The following is a 17,980-nucleotide window of genomic DNA, read 5'->3' as shown; positions in this document are numbered from 1 at the left end:
AAAGTGATAATGACAAAAAGTATTTCGGATAAGGGATATTCAACTTGCATTTGTTTGCTACTGCTCACTGGGCTCAATGTGTAATTATTATTTATTATTTACTATTATTTTTTTATTTATATATGGCATTTATATGCCACCCTTCTCACCCTGAAGGGGACTCAGAGCAACTTACAAGTCATATGCACATACAACATACTACATTATTAGCATAGTACTGGGACATCATTCATAATATTATTATATAACATTATATTGTTGCTGGGGGAGGGAATCTGATGTCACAGGAGACAAGATGGAACTGTCTTCCCAGCTCCCCTTTATTCTGGCCCCAGAGCGGCCGTTGGTGCTGGGGGAGGGGCTCTGACTCAAACAATGATGAATCTGGACAAAACTTGGCACAGATTGTCAATATGTCCAAATGTGAACACTGGTGGAGTTTTGGGAAACTCCACCAGATCTTATCATTTGGGAACTTATCATTTAGGAGTTGTATTTGCTGGGATTTATAGTTCATCTACAATCGAAGAGCACTCTGAACCCAACCCACAATGGATCTGCACCAAACTTGGCACACTACCTTCATGGCCAACATTGAATAATGGTGGGATTGGGGCGGGGGGCTGTTTTTTGAATTCTGGGAGTTGTAGTTCACCAACACCAAAAAGGAAGAGATGTATAGGTGGAGAGATCTTCAGCCTTCTCTGCCAAAGGGATTCTTAAGACTACCAGAAATAGGTGTTTTTGGTGACCCCCTCTGACATTCCCCTTGTGACCCCCACCCAGGGGTTCCCACACCCAGGTTGAGAAACACTGTATTAGCCATTCTCTCTTGTGTTTTTGGAGAGTGCAAACAATTCCCCATTTCTCTCATTAGAAGACTTCCTGTCTTCCAAGGGATACATTGCCTCCCTTACCAACACCATAAAAAAACAAAAAGTTTTTTTTAAAAAAATTATGCTCCAATGTCATCTTTAAAATTAATTTTTAATATTTTATTAACATTCCAAGAAAAAATAAAACACAAAAAAAAACGAGGCTTACTGTGGAGTCTCACTTTTTTAAAGTCATCAACTACATACCATGGACCAATTAGCTCCTCTTCATTCACAACAACTGCCTGCCCAGATACTTGGAGGGTAAAATCTACAATGGGTTGTAAGGAAGACAGGTTGGCAAGTTTTAGAAGGAACGTGGGAGTTCGTATGTTTATAATTAGTCCAGGAATTATGATGGAAGACTGGACAGAGAATAGAAGACCGGAGAAGGAACAACAAAGAAGGAGAAAAATCCAAAATTTAAACCAAGAGTACGAAGTCCAAAGAGGAGAAGAAACAGGCTGTTAATGTGCTGTGTAACTGCTACACAGCAGGAATAAAAAGGAGCAGGCTATTAAGCTGTATATACCAAGTCATGAAAAACAAGATGCAAGTAGAAAGCGAAATCTGACTACTTAAATCAACTTTCCCTGTACAATGTGGATGTATGTGTCTAAGCCATAGTGCAATAAAAATAGGTGTCATTAGTTTTCACGTCACTAGTTGGCCAGCAGTTCCATGTGCGATGCTCATGCCAAGAAAAGCAAAGAATCTGGCAGCCTTTGCACCACACGTGAATTTGCAAAAATACCCTAGTAATATTTAACAGGGAAACTCTTTTGGCAGCTTCTAGGCAACGTATGAATTTGTAAAAATATCCTACAATTGCGTAATGGGAAGGAACTACAGCAACACCCAACACAAATATACTCAACTGACTCTGGTATTCTTCACCCTGGTGTTGCTTGGGATCTCATCACACTAGAGAATGAATCCACTTTAAATGCGGTTTCTGCCTTCTGCAGAATTCTGGGGTTTTTAGTTTAGGGAGGAGCCTTTAACAGCCTCACTAAACTACAAACCCCAGAATTCTGCAGGAGGCAGAAATCTGATTTTAAGTGGATCCATTCTCTAGTGTGGTGAAGTAGCTGGATATCACAAGCACATTTTCAGACATTTGTGCGACATATGTGCTAATAAAAAAGCACCCATGTCCTCAGGAAGGCTGAATGAACTCCATTTGGAAATAGCCAGAATCATATACAACTGACTATGTTGTGGAACTTTATGGGCACCCAGGTATGTGCAAAAATGCTAAGAAACCCCTAAATTGCGAAGATGAATAACAGAATACCAGCAAGAGCACCTGATGTGCAACAGAACTGATCTGCAGTGATGGACATTGGCCATTTTGTCGGTAGTGCTACACAGTAATGTAACATCAGATCTTTATGAGAATATGGCTATTACACAACTGTGCAGTTCTAATGCCCACAAACCTATGTTTACATATGAACATGTAACAAAATTCCCGCAAAGAGACACAAGATACCAGCTAAATGCAATTGATGTGCAACCCAGTCCGCAAGTTTGTAAATGTGATGTACAAAAGAGACAAAGTCTTATAATGTTAAAAAGAGGTTTATAATATTATTGAGGATTGCCCAATATATTTTGGTCTAAAATATGACCTTCCTCGGGAACAGTTCAAAGAAAAGACGACAACACACTGGTAACACTAGTTGTAATGAGAGACAAGTTGCAGTCAGCAAAATCAATTATATGTCTAACTTATATCCAATTATATGTATAACTTATATACATATATGTGTGTGTGTGTGTGTGTGTGTGTGTGTGTAACTGGGTTGTAGGTTTTTTCAGGCTATATGGCCATGTTCTAGAGGCATTCTCTCCTGACATTTTGCCTGCATCTATGGCAAACATCCTCTGAGGATGATTGCCATAGATGCAGGCAAAATGTCAAAAGAGAATGCCTCTAGAACATGGCCATATAACCTGAAAAAAACCTACAACAACCCAGTGATTCCGGCCATGAAAGCCTTCGACAATGTGTGTATAACTTTTATCAAATTAAATACAATATTTTGTCAAAGGCTTTCATGGCCGGAATCACTGGGTTGTTGTAAGTTTTCCAGGCTGTATGGTCTTGTTCCAGAAGCATTCTCTCCTGACATTTCGCCCACATCTATGGCAGGCACCCTCAGAGGTTGTGAGATCCACAACCTCTGAGGATGCCTGCCATAGATGCAGGCGAAACGTCAGGAGATAATCCTTCTGGAACATGGCCATACTGCCGGAAAACTCACAACAACCCAGTAAATACAATATTGTGTTTTTTTTAAAAAAAATTATAGTAAGCAAAATAAACTTTCACAAATACAAAATAATACTTATAGCTTTAAAATCAGCCTGAAGGAATTCTAGACTGTAAGCACTGTTTCCCATATGTACAAATTTATTATCCTTGTTGCCAATGTGTTGTCTCTTTCCCTTGCAACAGCACGACCTTAAGAATATTCCCAGGCTCACATGCACTGGAAAAAATTATTTTTGGGAGTATAGCTCCCAGAATATTCAGATAGCATGTCTAGTGTATTGTTGAAGGCTTCCATGGCAGGAATCACTGGGTTGTTGTAGGTTTTCTGGGCTGTATGGCCATGTTCTAGAAGCATTCTCTCCTGACGTTTCGCCTGCATCTATAGCAGGCATCCTCAGAGGTTGTGAAGTCTCACAACCTCTGAGGATGCCTGCCATAGATGCAGGTGAAACGTCAGGAGAGAATGCTTCTAGAACATGGCCATACATCCTGAAAAAACCTACAACAATCCAGCATGTATAGTATCCAAAAAGTATTTTTTTCCAAAAGCTCTTATCCCAGAATACTGTATCTCTTTTCAACATCCTGAGACTGTCTCTTTTCTACATCACATCTATGGGATATTTCCAGTCTTCTCTGCTTTTCTTCCATGTGTTTATGAAACCTTAGATTCTGAGGATGTCGCATTCTACATTCCAACGCAACCATGAGCCAACTGAGCATTAAAAATATACATCATCTGACCAGTGGTGGATATTTTGCCTCTGCTCAAATCAAATACAATGTTTGCTTGCTGTGAACAGATTGTGCATATGGCTTCAATTTTTTGCAAATGTGCACAAGCTTCTTGATGAAAGGTTATTTAGTGGGTTTGGGGGGGGGGGGGGGAGTTGTGTATGCAATGTCCAGACAGATGCGTGCCTCCATACAAATGTGTGTATGACAATCATATGGCAGACTTGAGATAACCACAAAGATGTACATGTTTGCATAACACCCCAAGGTTGAAGAATATGCCACTTCTCGGAACATACGTGATGTTCACTTAACATACAATGTGGTTTGTTTTTCAGCATGGTATACACAGCTTGGCCTTTGGGAACTGGGCAGGGTCTCCAAATTTGAAAGGCAAAGTGAGTTGGAGAAGCAGTGGTAAGACCATAAACAGCATGAACTGGGATGCCAAAGGGCAGTTTTGTATAACCCCCAAATCCCTCCCTTGATATATCCCGCTATTTACAATGATGCCAGCACATTCGCCGTTGTGTCCAAATAATCCATTTTCCTCCTCTTGCCTTTAAGTTGTCCAGATTCTTGAGAGCTTTGCTCTAAGGCCTCTCACCATTGCTGAGACCCTTGTTTTGGGATAAGTCACCCTCCGTTTCCCCATCCTCATGCACTCGCTGGTGGAGCGTGAGGTTCCGGAGCTGACGGAAACTCTTGCTGCAGCGCATACAGGGGTAAGGCCGCCCCGCCGCAGCTGCTGCATGGATCTGCTGGTGGGCCGCCAGCTTGGAGGGGTAGCAAAAACTCTTCCCGCAGCGGTTGCAAGGGTAGGGTCGCTGGCCCGTGTGCGTGCGGCGGTGGGCCGCCAACTTGGAAGGGTAGCAGAAGCTCTTGGGGCAGTCAGCACATTTGTAGGGTCGCTCGGGCGTATGGATCCACTGGTGGGCAGCCAACTTGGAACGGTGTCCGAAGCGCTTGGGGCAGAGTGTGCAGGGGTAGGGACGCTCACCGGTGTGCGTGCGGCGGTGGGCGGCCAACTTGGAGGGGTAGCTGAAGCTCTTGGGGCAGTCAGGGCATTTGTAAGGGCGCTCAGCACAGTGGGTCCATTGGTGCGTTGCCAGCTTGGAGCGGTACACAAAGCGCTTGCCGCAGTCCTTGCACTGGTAGGGCCGGTCGGAGGGCAGCACCGCAGGCGGCCGCGGACGGCGGGGACGGGGCGGCTTGGGGGACTCCGTGGTGGGCGGAGATGACAAGGCCGTCGGGGAAGGTGACTTGGCGTTCTCCTTCAGGGCTTGTGCATCTGGAAGAAGAAGAAAAAATCTGACAAATCCACTGTTTGCTTAAAAACCTGCGCCAGCAACTGGGGGAACCATTGTATTGCCTCTTCATCCTTGGTCCCTACCTCGACTGTTAATTCTAGGATCCCATAGGATGGCCACATGACAGATAAAGTGGAATCATAGCCCTATAATTCTGTAGTGCACACAAATTTGCACACAATCTGCATATGTAGGTAAAATTTGTATAAAATATATATATAGGCAAAATCTGCATAAAATTTGTATATATGTGGAAATCACCTTGAGTCGCCTTTGGGCTGAGAAAAGCCTGTATATAAATACAGTAAATAAATAAATAAATTTGGACAAAATGCACTAGTGCGTGGAATCGACGTATGATGCGGATTTCTCTCTATTGACAAAATTGGCATAAAATTTGCATAAAATGCCCAAGTGTGTGGAATTTGCATACATTGTGGATTTGCGTATATTGGTTAAGCTTGCATAAAATCAGCATCTGTGGGCAAAATTTGCATAAAATGTCCCAGTGCATGGAATTTGCATACATTTTAAATATGTTGTTTTATTTTTATTCTGTAATTCTGTAGTGCACACAATCTTCATATATTTATTTATTTATTTTATTATTTTATTATTTGAACTTATATGCCGCCACTCCCCTGGGGCTCGGAGCAGCTTACAAGAACAGGCTAAAATTGAACACAATTTAAAACAATTTAAAACAATTTAAAAACAGCAATATGGATGCAATTTGTATAAAATGTGCATATATTGGTATAATTTGTATAAAATGCATACATGGACAAAATTTACATAAATATTGCACGCACACACACGCACACACATATATATATATATGGCAAAATTTGCGTTAAATACCCAAGTTTATAGAAACTGCATACGATGTGGATTTGTCTATCTTGGCAAAATTGGCATAACATTTACATAAAATGCCCAAGTGCATGGCATTTGCATACATTGTGGATTTGCGTATATTGGCTATTTGCATAAAATCGGCATCTGTGGGCAAAACTTAGAATCAACATACATTGGTAAAAATTTGTATAAAATCTGCATATATGGGCAAATTTTGCATAAAATGCCCCAATGCATGGAATTCGCATATGTTGTGGATTTGCGTATGTTGGTGATATTGCCATAAAATCGGCATATGTGAGCAAAATTTGCATAGAACTGGCATATATTGGTAAAATGTGTATAAAATCTGCATATATGGGCAGATTTAAAGTAATTTTTATTACTTATTACAATTAAAAATTGATATGTTTTTAACTATGTGATTTCAAATAATATGTTGTTTTATTTTTATATGTATCAAGGCATCAAAATGTGCCCTTTGTTGTAAGCTGCCCTGAGTCCCCTTCTGGGTAAGAAAAGCAGGATATAAATGAGGTAAATAAACAAATAGTGTGAATGGGCCCCAAGTCAAGAACATCCCAGTCCTTTCTTACCCACAATGCTGCTACTCAGAGGGTGGTTGACCACTCCATTCTTGGTGTTGCTCATGCAGGGCTGTTCCCCTCTTTCCAGCATCAGGACGAGGGTTGGGCGGGTGAGAACGTAACCTGTGCAAAAGTGGAAAAGGAAAGAGATCTGCATCATATGTCAGTTACTCTGATTCCCCAAAAATAAGACAGTGTCTTATATTAATTTTTACTCCCAAAGATGCACTAGGTCTTATTTTCAGGGGATGTAAAACATTTATTATATACTGTACAGTAGTTGTCATCACAAACCAGAAAAGCAGACACCTCATAAAGAATCAAACGGACACACTGGTTGCCTGACTCACATACAAGGACACAAAAAATAAGGGCTATAAAGTACCTGGCTCCCACACATTGTCTGGAGACTGTAATGATCTCCCACAGCAGTTCCTGGACCACTTGCACAGCAGAGACGGTACTGCAGTTTCCGACCACCAGAGGGAGCTCAAAAACTTTGCTAGGTCTTACTTTCAGTGGAAGCCTTATATTTAGCAACTAGCCGTCCCCTGCCACACGTTGCTGTGGCCCAGTCTGTGTACATGTGTTTTGTGCGTGTATATTTGTGTATATATATTTGTGTATCTGTGTGTTTATTTATTTTTAATTTTTTTGCATGCATTGTAATGTATTTTTTGTTTTTTGGCTTTTTATGTCCCTTCCGCTGTGTTTTTCAGTGTTTTTCTGAGTGATGGTTACTCATTGGCCTGATAGGTGTATTGTGTCCAAATTTGGTGTCACTTCATCCAGTGGTTTTTGGGTTATGTTAATCCCACAAACGAATAATACATATTTATTTATATAGACTAGCTGTCCCCACCACGTGTTGCTGTGGCTAACCTTCCCTCCCTCCCTCTTTCTCTTCTTTCTTTCTCTACTTCCTTCCTTCTCTCCTTCTTCCCTTCCATTCCCCTTCACACACGAACCTTTTCTTTTCCTTCCTCTTTCTCTCCTTTCTTCCTTCTCTACCTATTCTTGGACTGCAACTCCCAGCAGTCCTCCTGATCCACCTATCTACCTACCTGCCTGCCTATCTCTATCTAATCGATCTGTCTGGAGGATTGCTGGGAGTTGCAGTCCAAGAATAGGAAATTGGAAATATGCAAGGATTAGGATGCTCTCAAGGAAATCCAAGGAGAAGAAAGCTTGCATCTTGGAAGCAGTACATTTGGATCATCCCCTTCTCCTAAAGGGCCTGGTCTATTATTATTATTATTATTATTATTAACTTTATTTGTACCCCGCTAGCATCTCCCGAAGGACTCGATGCGGCTTACACGGGCCGAAGCCACAAAACACAATACAATAGAAAACATAACACAGCAATAAACAAAGCAAATCAAACAATTAAGCAAAATAACCACAATGACAATACATCAAGACACTATTAAAACTGGTTCGGCCAGCGCAATGGGGTACAGGGTTAAAAGTGCTGAGATGGCAGGAGGAACGTAGGATTAAAAGTGCGGTGTGCAGCAGCATTAGTTGTGCTAAAGTGCATCTAGGACTTGAGATGGGGATTCCTAATCTGCGAAGGCATATCGGAACAGCCAAGTTTTTAGGTTCCTTCTGAAAACTGCCAGAGTAGGGGCCTGACGAAGCTCTTTTGGAAGGGCATTCCAAAGTCGGGGGGCCGCCACAGAGAAGGCCCTGTCCCGCGTCCCCACCAAGCGCGCTTGCGACGTAGGTGGGATAACGAGCAGGGCCTCCCCAGATGACCGGAGCGAGCGTGTGGGTTCGTAGATGGAAATGCGGTCACGGAGATGCTGGGAGCTGTAGTCCAGAAGAGAATGAGGATATGCTATTGTGTGTTTTGTTTGCCCAGGGAGTCGTTTTTGCGCAAGCGCTGTAACGTCTTTTTGCTTTTTGGGGTTTTTAAGTCCCTTCCACTGTGTTTTTAAGCGTTTTTCTGAGTGATGGTCACTTGTTGGCCTGATAGGTATATTGTGTCCAAATTTGGTGTCAATTCGTCCAGTGGTTTTTGAGTTATGTTATCCCACAAACGAACATTACATTTTTGTTTATATAGATTCAGCAAAACCTCTACTAGGTCTTATTTTCAGGGGATGTCTTATTTTTGGGAAAACAGGGTAAGAAGGACAGGGCCCAGATTTTATGTGAATGCTCCACCTGCAAAATCACACTGAGAAAAGCTAATTGTTCTGTAAAGTTGCTAGATTGAAAAAAAGGAGAGGACTCTTGTATCTTTAAGAGTCTTTTAGAAAAGGAAATGCCAACATGTGGTTTTTTTGTTGTTGTTGTTATGCAATCGTAAAACATATACATAAGAATAATTTCCAGGTTGTTGTGGGTTTTTTTTCTAATTTTCACTCAGATTTTTCTAATTTTCACCCCATTTTTTCCTGGGGGCATAAGCAAACTTGATGTAGCTCCTTGTATTCCTCTTAAATCATTTTAAGAGTAAAGAGAAGGGGATATGTTTCTGAATTTAGGAATTATGGATAACAGCAAACCCTATTGCAAGTCACTTCTGGTGTGAGAGAATTGGCCATCTGCAGGGACATTGCCCAAGGGATGCCTGGATGTTTACCATCCTGTGGGAAGCTTCTTTCATGTCCTCGCATGAGAAGCTGGAGCTGACAGATGGGAGCTCACCCTGTTCCCCGTATTCGAACCGCTAACCTTTTTGGTCAGCAACTGGATAGAGGTGCTTTGATTGTGCTTTTCCTGCATGACCCATGTAGAATCATAGAATCATAGAGTTGGAAAAGACAACATGGGCCATCTAGTCCATCCCCCTGTCACGCAGGAAAAACACAATCAATGCAACCTCAACAGATGGCCATCCTGCCTCTGTTTTAAAGCTTCCAAGGAAGGAGCTTCCACCACACCCCGAGGCAGGGAGTTCCACTATTGAACAGCTCATACAGTCAGGAAGTTCTTCCTCATGTTCAAGTGGAATCTCCTTTCTTGTCATTTGAACCCATTGTTTCCAAGCCTATTCTTCAGGGCAGCAGAAAACATTCAAGCTCCCCCTTCCTTGTGACATCCTTTCACATCTTTAGACATGTCTCTGCTCAACCTTCCCTTAAATAATAACAATAATAATAATAATAATAATAATAATAGTAATAATGGCATTATTTCACATCTTTGGACATGTCTCTGCTCAACCTTCCCTTAAATAATAATAATAATAATAATAATAATAATGACATCCTTTCACATCTTTAGACATGTCTCTGCTCAACCTTCCCTTAAATAATAATAATAATAATAATAATAATACATCAAAGTCCTAGACGCTTGGGAAGTGTTCAACTTGTTATTTTGCAATACGAAATCCAGCATACAGATCTCGTTTGCTGTGACATACTGTGTATTTGTGTCAGTAAAATAATAATAATAATAATAATAATAATAATAATACTTTATTTATATTCTGCCCTATCCTCCCAAAGGGACTCAGGACAGATTCCAATCACAAAAAAGGCAAACATTTAATGTCTGAACATAATGACTAATAAACACATAATAACAAAAACTAAACACCACAATATATAAAAACAAATTATAACTTAGCAAATGAGAATAAAATGTAAACAACCTATTATATCAGACATAAAACAAACATAGAACATAAAAACAGAAGCATCAATTTCCCAGAGTCAACAGAGTTCCTTGGGGGCGTTTACATTTCTGCAGGCTGAACATACTCAGTATCCTCTCTTCCAACTCTATGATGTTTAATGTTTTGCATATTGGTGTGTTTTAAACTGTATGCTAATGCTTTTATGTTAAGCCGCTTTGGGAGAGATAAAATGGGGTAACAATAATAATAATAATAATAATAATAATAATAATATAATAATAATAATAATAATATGATTCTATGGATTGATATTTACTTCCTTATATCCCAGGAAATGATCCATATTATCTGCTTATATGAGTCTTCAGGATAACCAGGAATCAGATCCTGGGATGTAGGGACGTTTGGATCCAGCATAAAATCCAGCTGAATGCATTAAACTGCATTATATGGCAGTGTACCTGGGTCTATACCAGACATGGGCAAACTTGGGCCCTCCAGGTGTTTTGGTCTTCAGCTCCCACAATTCCTAACAGCCGGTAGGCTGTTAGGAATTGTGGGAGTTGAAGTCCAAAACACCTGGAGGGCCCAAGTTTGCCTATGCCTGGTCTATACTGACCATATCATGCAGATCAATCTGGTGGTCAGTATTTTTTTTAAAAAAACCTCTAAAATCATAACAGTAAATAAAGAACACTCAAAAATAGGAGAATTCCAGACAAGAACAGCTAATCACCTCTCAACAAAGGATTCCCCCAGGCAGTAAGAAGCCAGACCTTGAAAACTGCTAGGCTGTCAAATGCTAATCAAAGTGGCCAACTGCTACATTCACACCTATCTCCAACAGACAAGAGTTCTTTCTCCCATCCTGGACCCTCCACAGATGTATAAACCCCATTTTCCTAGTTTCCAACAGACCTCACAACCTCTGAGGATGCCTGCCATAGATGCAGACGAAAAACGTCAGGAGGGAATGCTTCTGGAACGTGGACATAGAGCTCGAAAAACTTGCAAAAACTCAAACTTTATTATTTGGAGATCCAGACAGAGAGGGGGAAATGCCTTGCCCCTCCCCTCCTTCCATACAAAGCAGGAATCCAAATTATTAACCCCCCAATCCAAACTGCATCTCCCCTCCTTCCCACATTGCATCCCACAATTGCACAGGATTGCAGCATCCGTGCAACCCAGCTGGGCCTTCTGCCCCTTCTTCCATCATCATCCATCCTCTATCTCTGTCTGCAATCACTCACCGGGCCCCTTTCCACCCCTGGCCTCGGGCTGCCTCTGGGGTCTGCCTTTCATGAGCCGATCTCGGCGGGTCATGCTCTCCTCCCCTCGGGGGGCCAAGCCTGGAAGCCTCCCAGCATCCCGGCCCTGGTCGGCCAAGCAGAGGATCCCCAAGCAGAGGCTGGAAACAGGGAAGGGTCCTTTCCTCCAGGAGGGAGGGGCAGAGAACAGAGAGCAGACCCAATGACGTCACTGTGACGGAGGGAGGGAGGGGAGTGGGGTCTGCCTGCCTCCTTCCAATCTAGGCACATGCACTGATAAAGAGAGAGAGAGAGATGCACACATATATCATATATACAAACATACCCACACACTCATATATACAGAAGACTCTCGGTTAACCGACAGGCAGGTTTGGGGATTGGGAGATGCTATAAGACAAAATATTTATAGACAGGGGAAGAGAATTAGGCAATAATAACAACAACAATAATAATAAAGATAAAACAAATAGATCGAGCTGCAAAGACTTTGGCACAAGCCAGTCAAGGTGGTCCCGGTGGTGATCGGCACACTAAGTGCAGTGCCTAAAGGCCTTGACCTACACTTAAACACAATCGGCGCTGACAAAATTACTATTTTTCAGCTGCAAAAGGCCACCTTACTGGGATTTGCACGCATTATTCACCGATACATCACACACTTGGGAAGTGTCCGACGTGTGATCTAATTCAACAGCCAGCAGAGTGTCTGCTGTGGACTCATCTTGTTGTGTTTCAAATAATAATAATATAATTATTATTATAATAATGCACTTTTAATAATACTAATACATAATTACCAGGATCTGCACACATTATTCGCCGATACATCACACAGTCCTAGACACTTGGGAAGTGTCCGACGTGTGATCCAATACAACAGCAGCATAGTGATCTTCTTTGCTGTGTACTAATCTTGTTGTGTTTCTAACAACAACAACAACAACAACATGCATTGGCAGATTATGTGAAAGGCGGTCAAGAACCAACATTGAAGGAAGTCAATAGTAGTAAACTGTTTAAAGTCCAAAGACAAAGAGTGAATACCGTAAAAACACAATGCAGAGCAGAAGGGAAAACTGGCGAAAGAAGGCTCTTCATGGACAGTTCCTGGGAAAAATTGAGAGCCAAATTTACAAAGAAAAAACATGGCTGTGGCTCACAAGTGGAACTTTGGAAAAAGAGACGGAGGGCCTGATTCTGGCAGTCCAAGAACAAGCCATTCGAATCAATGCCATCAAAGCCAGAATTGAAAAGTCAGCAACAGATCCCAAATGTAGACACTGCAAGGAAGCAGATGAAACAATAGATCCCATCCTCAGCTGCTGCAAGAAGACCGCGCAGACAGACTACAAGCAGAGGCACAACACTGTTGCTCAGATGATTAATTGGAACTTGTGCCACAAATACCATCTGCCTGTGACAAAGAACTGGTGGGATCACAAGCCTGAAAATGAACACATCAAACTACTCTGGGACTTCCAAATTCAGACAGACAGAGTTTGGAGCACAATACTCCTGACCTCACGATCGTGTTAAAAAACAAAGTATGGATCATCGATGTCACAATCCCAGGCAACAGCAGGATTGAAGAAAAACAACTGGAAAAGCAAACACGATATGAGGATTTAAAAATCGAACTGCAAAGACTCTGGCACAAACCAGTAAAGGTGGTCCCAGTGGTGATCGGCACACAGGGTGCAGGGCCTAAAGACCTTGGCCTGCACTTAAACACAGTCGGTGCTGACAAAATTACGATCTGCCAGCTGCAGAAGGCCACCTTACTGGGATCTGCACGCATTATTTGCTGATACACCACACAGTCCTAGACACTTGGGAAGTGTCCAACGTGTGATCCAATTCAACAGCCAGCAGAATGTCTGCTGTGGACATCTTGTTGTGTTTATAATAACATACATACATCACACAGTCCTAGACACTTGGGAAGTGTTTGACTTGTGATTTTGTGATACGAAATCCACCATAAAGATCTCGTTTGCTGTGACACACTGTGCTTTTGTGTCAGTAAAATAATAATAATAATAATAATAATAATAATAAATTTCTAACCTGCACCTCTCTCCCCAAAGGGACTCAGAGCAGCTGTATGTGTATGTGTGTATTCTCTTTCTTTGTCTTGCTCTACACAAAATATGTCACTAAATTTCAGAGGAAATAACTGGTTAACTACCTTTGAGTACTTCCTACGAAAACCCTAAGAAATTAATGGGGTTACACCATGAATACACACATATGTATATATTACACACACATATACTGCATGTCCTTCGAAATGTATACACCATTAACAGCTTTTTTCCTCCCCAAAAAACCCCTATAAACCAGGGGTCCTCAAACTAAGACCCCAGGGCCGGATTTGGCCCTCCAAGGTCATTTACCCGGCCCTCGCTCAGGGTCAACCTAAGACTGAAACGATTTGAAAGCACACAACAACGACAACAATCCTATCTTATCAGCCAAAAGCAGGCCCATACTTCCAGTTTAAGTACTAATAAGATTATATTTGTTAAAATTGTTCTTCATTTTAATTATTGTATTGTTTTTAAGTGTTTTTGCACTACAAATAATATATGTGCAGTGTGCATAGGAATTCAAATTATGTTTTTTTCTAATTATAATCCGGCCCTCCAACAGTTTGAGGGACTGTGACCTGGCCCTCTGTTTAAAGAGTTTGAGGACCCCTGCTATAAACTCTTATGAGAGTAAAGATTCCTGTTACAAGAGTTCGGCAACTCTGTGCTTCAACCAATGAAAATTTTAATCTATTTGAGAATAAGAACAGACAGACTTCATAGAATAATATAGAGTTGGAAGAGACTCCAATGGCCATCCAGTCAAACCCTTTTCCACCATGCAGGAAGACACAATCAAAGCACTCCAGACAGATGGCCATCCAGCCTCTCCTTTAAAAACTGCAGATGAGACTCCAATGGATTCCAAGGCTTCATATTTCCCTATTGAACACTATTGTCTATCATAGGACTTGGGGATCCATAGATTTCGGTATCAATTATACGAACCCACACAATCTCTCCGATCATCTGGAGAGGCCCTGCTCCCGATCCCACCTGCGTCGCAAGTGCGTTTGGTGGGGATGAGTGACAGGGTCTTCTCTGTGGTGGCCCCCCGACTCTGGAACTCTTTCCCCAAGGACATCAGACAAGCCCCAACGTTGCCAGTCTTTAGGAAGAGCTTGAAGACGTGGCTGTTCCAGTGTGCCTTACGAGAATAGGAAACTCCTAGCATCATATCCCAAATGCACTTTACTAGAGATTTAAGATTAAGTTATTGTGGGTTTTTTCGGGCTATATGGCCATGTTCTAGAGGCATTTCTCCTGACGTTTCGCCTGCATCTATGGCAAGCATCCTCAGAGGTAGCGAGGTCTGTTGGAACTGGGGAAAAGGGTTTATATATCTGTGGAATGACCAGGGTGGGACAAAGGACTTTTGTCAGTTGGGCTAGGTGTGAATATTTCAACTGACCACCTTGATTAGCATACAATGGGCTGACTGTGCCTGGAGCAAACTCTTCTTGAAAGGTAATTAGATATCCCTGCCTGTTTCCTCTCTGCTGTTTTTGCTGTTGCAATTTTAGAATTTTTTCATACTGGTAGCCAGATCTTGTTCATTTTCATGATTTCCTCCTTTCTGTTGAAAGATTAAGATTAAGATTTAAGATCGTCTGCACACCGCACCTATCTCCAAAAACCTATCCCTTTCACCTGTCATGTCCAGCATTTTTCAAATTTTATTCATTACATTTGGCCCGGCCTCAGTTTTTAAATGCGTCGTGGTGTTACTGTCTAATGCTTATTGTTATTGTTTTAGTGTTTATTGCTTTGCTTTATGAGTTTATTTATGGTTGTATTTGTTATGCTATTGTTTATTTATTTATTTATTTACTTTGCTTATATACTGCTGTTCTCAGCCCGGGGGCGACTCACAGCGGTGTACAACATAGAAAGAACAAGGTTCAAAATTCAAGACACAATCTAAAATAATCAGTCCAGCATTAACCAAAAATATCATCATCAAAAAACATCATCAATACTACAAAAGCCATTCCACGTCGTGTCATCGTCTAAACCACAATCCAGTATCATTTTCCGTTGTTCCATTCCTGTCGTCATTACCACTTATTGCACTTCTTGTTCGAACACCTTCTTGAACAGCCAAGTCTTTAGTTTCCTGCGGAATATCATCAGGGAAGGAGCCAGTCTGATGTCCACGGGAAGGGTGTTCCACAGATGTGTTGGGCTTTGGCCTCTTGTAAGCTGCACCGAGTCCTTCGGGAGATGTTAAAGGTAAAGGTAGTCCCCTGACATGAAGTCCAGTCATGTCTGACCCTGGGGGTTGGTGCTCATCTCCATTTCTAAGCCAAAGAGCCAGTGTTGTCCGTAGACACCTCCAAGGTCATGTGGCCGGCATGACCGCCGGAGTGTTACCTATTGATCTACTCACATTTGCATGTTTTCGAACTGCTAGGTTGGCAGAAGCTAGGGCTGACAGCGGAAGCTCACGCCGCTCCCCAGAATCGAACCCGCGACCTTTCGATCAGCAGCTCAGTGCTTTAACCCACTGCGCCACCGGGGGCCATCTAGTCAAACCCTTTTCCGCCATGCAGGAAGACACAATCAAAGCACTCCAGACAGATGGCCATCCACCCTCTCCTTTAAAGGGTTCATATTTCCCTATTGAACACTATTGTCTATCATAGGACTTGGGGATCCATAGATTTTGGTATCAATTGTTGGTCCTGGAAACAAATCCCAACAGACACCAAGGACCCACTGTAGTTTTTAAAAAAAAGATATAGTGACTATACTAGTATAAACTATCAAAAGTAGGAAAAATAGAAAGTGATCAAGATGGGAAAAGTTCTTAAGGAGGAAGAAGACCCAAGTTAGGAAAAGCTGCAGCAGTTTGCTTTTGCATATAAGTATTTGGGTTGCTTGGAAGAATTAATAATAATAATAATAATAATAATAATAATAATAATAATAATAGACGCCTGAATTACATATAAGAAGAAGAAAAACAACACAATCCAGCATAGCAAACGCAATTAAACAGAAGCAGTGTTAACAGTACAACAAAATATATATATATACAAACCTGCAGCAGAGGCAGCAGAGCAAATCTGCGCCTGGGCGAAACCACTTTCAAGGATTTACTCCCCTCCCCCCTTCCTTCCTTTGTCGAATGGTTTTGCCCAACGAAGGAGGCCGCGGAAGGCTATCCCAACGGTGGCTAGGAAAGGACAAAACTGTACGGTTCGCGTTCGCCTACAAGGAGGCGTGTTCTGTTTGGCATTACCCCCAGTTTTACTAAGACAATAATATTAGAATGGTGTTTCTCCCATTCATTCTCAGGCCTCTTCCACACAGCTGAATAAAATCCCACATTATCTGCTCTGAACTGGAATATATAGCAGTGTGGACTCAAATAACCCATTTGTGGATGATATTCTGGGTTATATGACTGTGTGAAAAGGCCCTTAGGCTTCCCTTGCCTTGCAATTAGAGGGTGAATCAATAATAGAATTAATTAGTGTAGTTTGTCACCACTTTAAGTGCCCAGGCTCAGATGCTGGGAGTTGTAGTTTTCCAAGGTCTTTCGCCTTCTCTGCCAAATAAGTCCTAGTGCCTCACCGAACTATAACTCTCAACAAACTATAACATTAGAAAATGTTGACCATTTCTGCTACCTTGGCAGCCAACTCTCCACAAAAGTCAACACTGAAACTGAAATACAACACCGCCTGCGCTCTGCGAGTGCAGCTATTTTCCAAATGAAGCAGAGAGTGTTTGAGGACCGGGACATCCGTAGGGATACCAAGGTGCTTGATTATAAAGCTATTGTCCTCCCAACCCTGCTATATGCCTGCGAGATGTGGACTGTCTACAGACATCGCTCCTGGAACAATTCCATCAGCATTGCCTCTGGAAAATCCTGCAAATCTCTTTGGAAGAAAAGCGAACAAACGTCAGCGTGCTGGAAGAAGCAAAGACCACCAGCAATGAAGCGATGGTCCTCCTCCATCAACTCTGCTGGAGTGGCCACGTTGTCTGGATGCCCAACCACCGTCTCCCAAAGCAGTTGCTCTACTCCGAATTCAAGAACGGAAAACGGAATGTTGGAGGAGAGGAAAAGAGATTTGAAGATGGGCTCAAAGCCAACCTTAAAAAGTCTGGCATAGACACTGAGAACTGGGAAGCCCTGGCCCTAGAGTGCTCCAGCTGGAGATCAGCTGTGATCTGATCACAGCTGATCTCCAATACTGCAGAATTTGAAGAAGCATGAATGGAGGACGACAGATAGAAATGTGCCAAGAGGAAGGCGCGTCAAGCCAACCCCGACGGGGACCGCCTTCCATCTGGAAACCAATACCCTCACTGCAGGAGAACATGCAGGTCAAGAATAGGGCTCCACAGTCACCTACGGACC

At 42.1% G+C, this 17,980-nt stretch overlaps 1 protein-coding gene across 2 annotated transcripts; it reads right to left on the bottom strand.

Annotated features, from left to right (window-relative positions):
• Positions 1–3,606: 3,606 nt before the first annotated feature.
• On the bottom strand, positions 3,607–16,787 carry LOC132780163 (zinc finger protein 575). 2 transcript variants are annotated; one of them, XM_067462007.1, is made up of 3 exons: positions 16,649–16,787; positions 6,656–6,769; positions 3,607–5,182 (listed from the first exon to the last, which is right to left on the bottom strand). In XM_067462007.1, the coding sequence occupies exons 2-3, from the start codon at positions 6,735–6,737 to the stop codon at positions 4,485–4,487; spliced, it is 780 nt and encodes a 259-aa protein (XP_067318108.1). In that variant the 5' UTR covers positions 6,738–6,769; positions 16,649–16,787; the 3' UTR covers positions 3,607–4,484. The 2 variants fall into 2 exon arrangements, with proteins under 2 accessions (XP_067318108.1, XP_060639706.1); XM_060783723.2 differs by lacking the exon at positions 16,649–16,787 and adding an exon at positions 11,495–11,765.
• Between the last annotated feature and the right edge of the window lie 1,193 nt (positions 16,788–17,980).

Source organism: Anolis sagrei, chromosome Y (assembly GCF_037176765.1).
Source record: "Anolis sagrei isolate rAnoSag1 chromosome Y, rAnoSag1.mat, whole genome shotgun sequence".
In the NCBI taxonomy this organism is placed as follows: domain Eukaryota; kingdom Metazoa; phylum Chordata; class Lepidosauria; order Squamata; family Dactyloidae; genus Anolis; species Anolis sagrei.
The sequence above is the reverse complement of the archived record's forward strand: the minus strand, read 5'-3'. Positions and strand labels throughout refer to the sequence as shown.

Bases quoted from the DNA above. Each gene is read 5' to 3' on its own strand.
- LOC132780163 (XM_060783723.2), bottom strand. From the start codon at position 11,567: ATGACCCGCCGAGATCGGCTCATGAAAGGCAGACCCCAGAGGCAGCCC. The intron at 6,770-11,494 runs GTGAGTGATTGC...ACTTTTGCACAG, and splicing joins CAGGGGTGGAAAGGGGCCCG to GTTACGTTCTCACCCGCCCA. The intron at 5,183-6,655 runs GTAAGAAAGGAC...TTCTTCTTCCAG, and splicing joins TCTGAGTAGCAGCATTGTGG to ATGCACAAGCCCTGAAGGAG.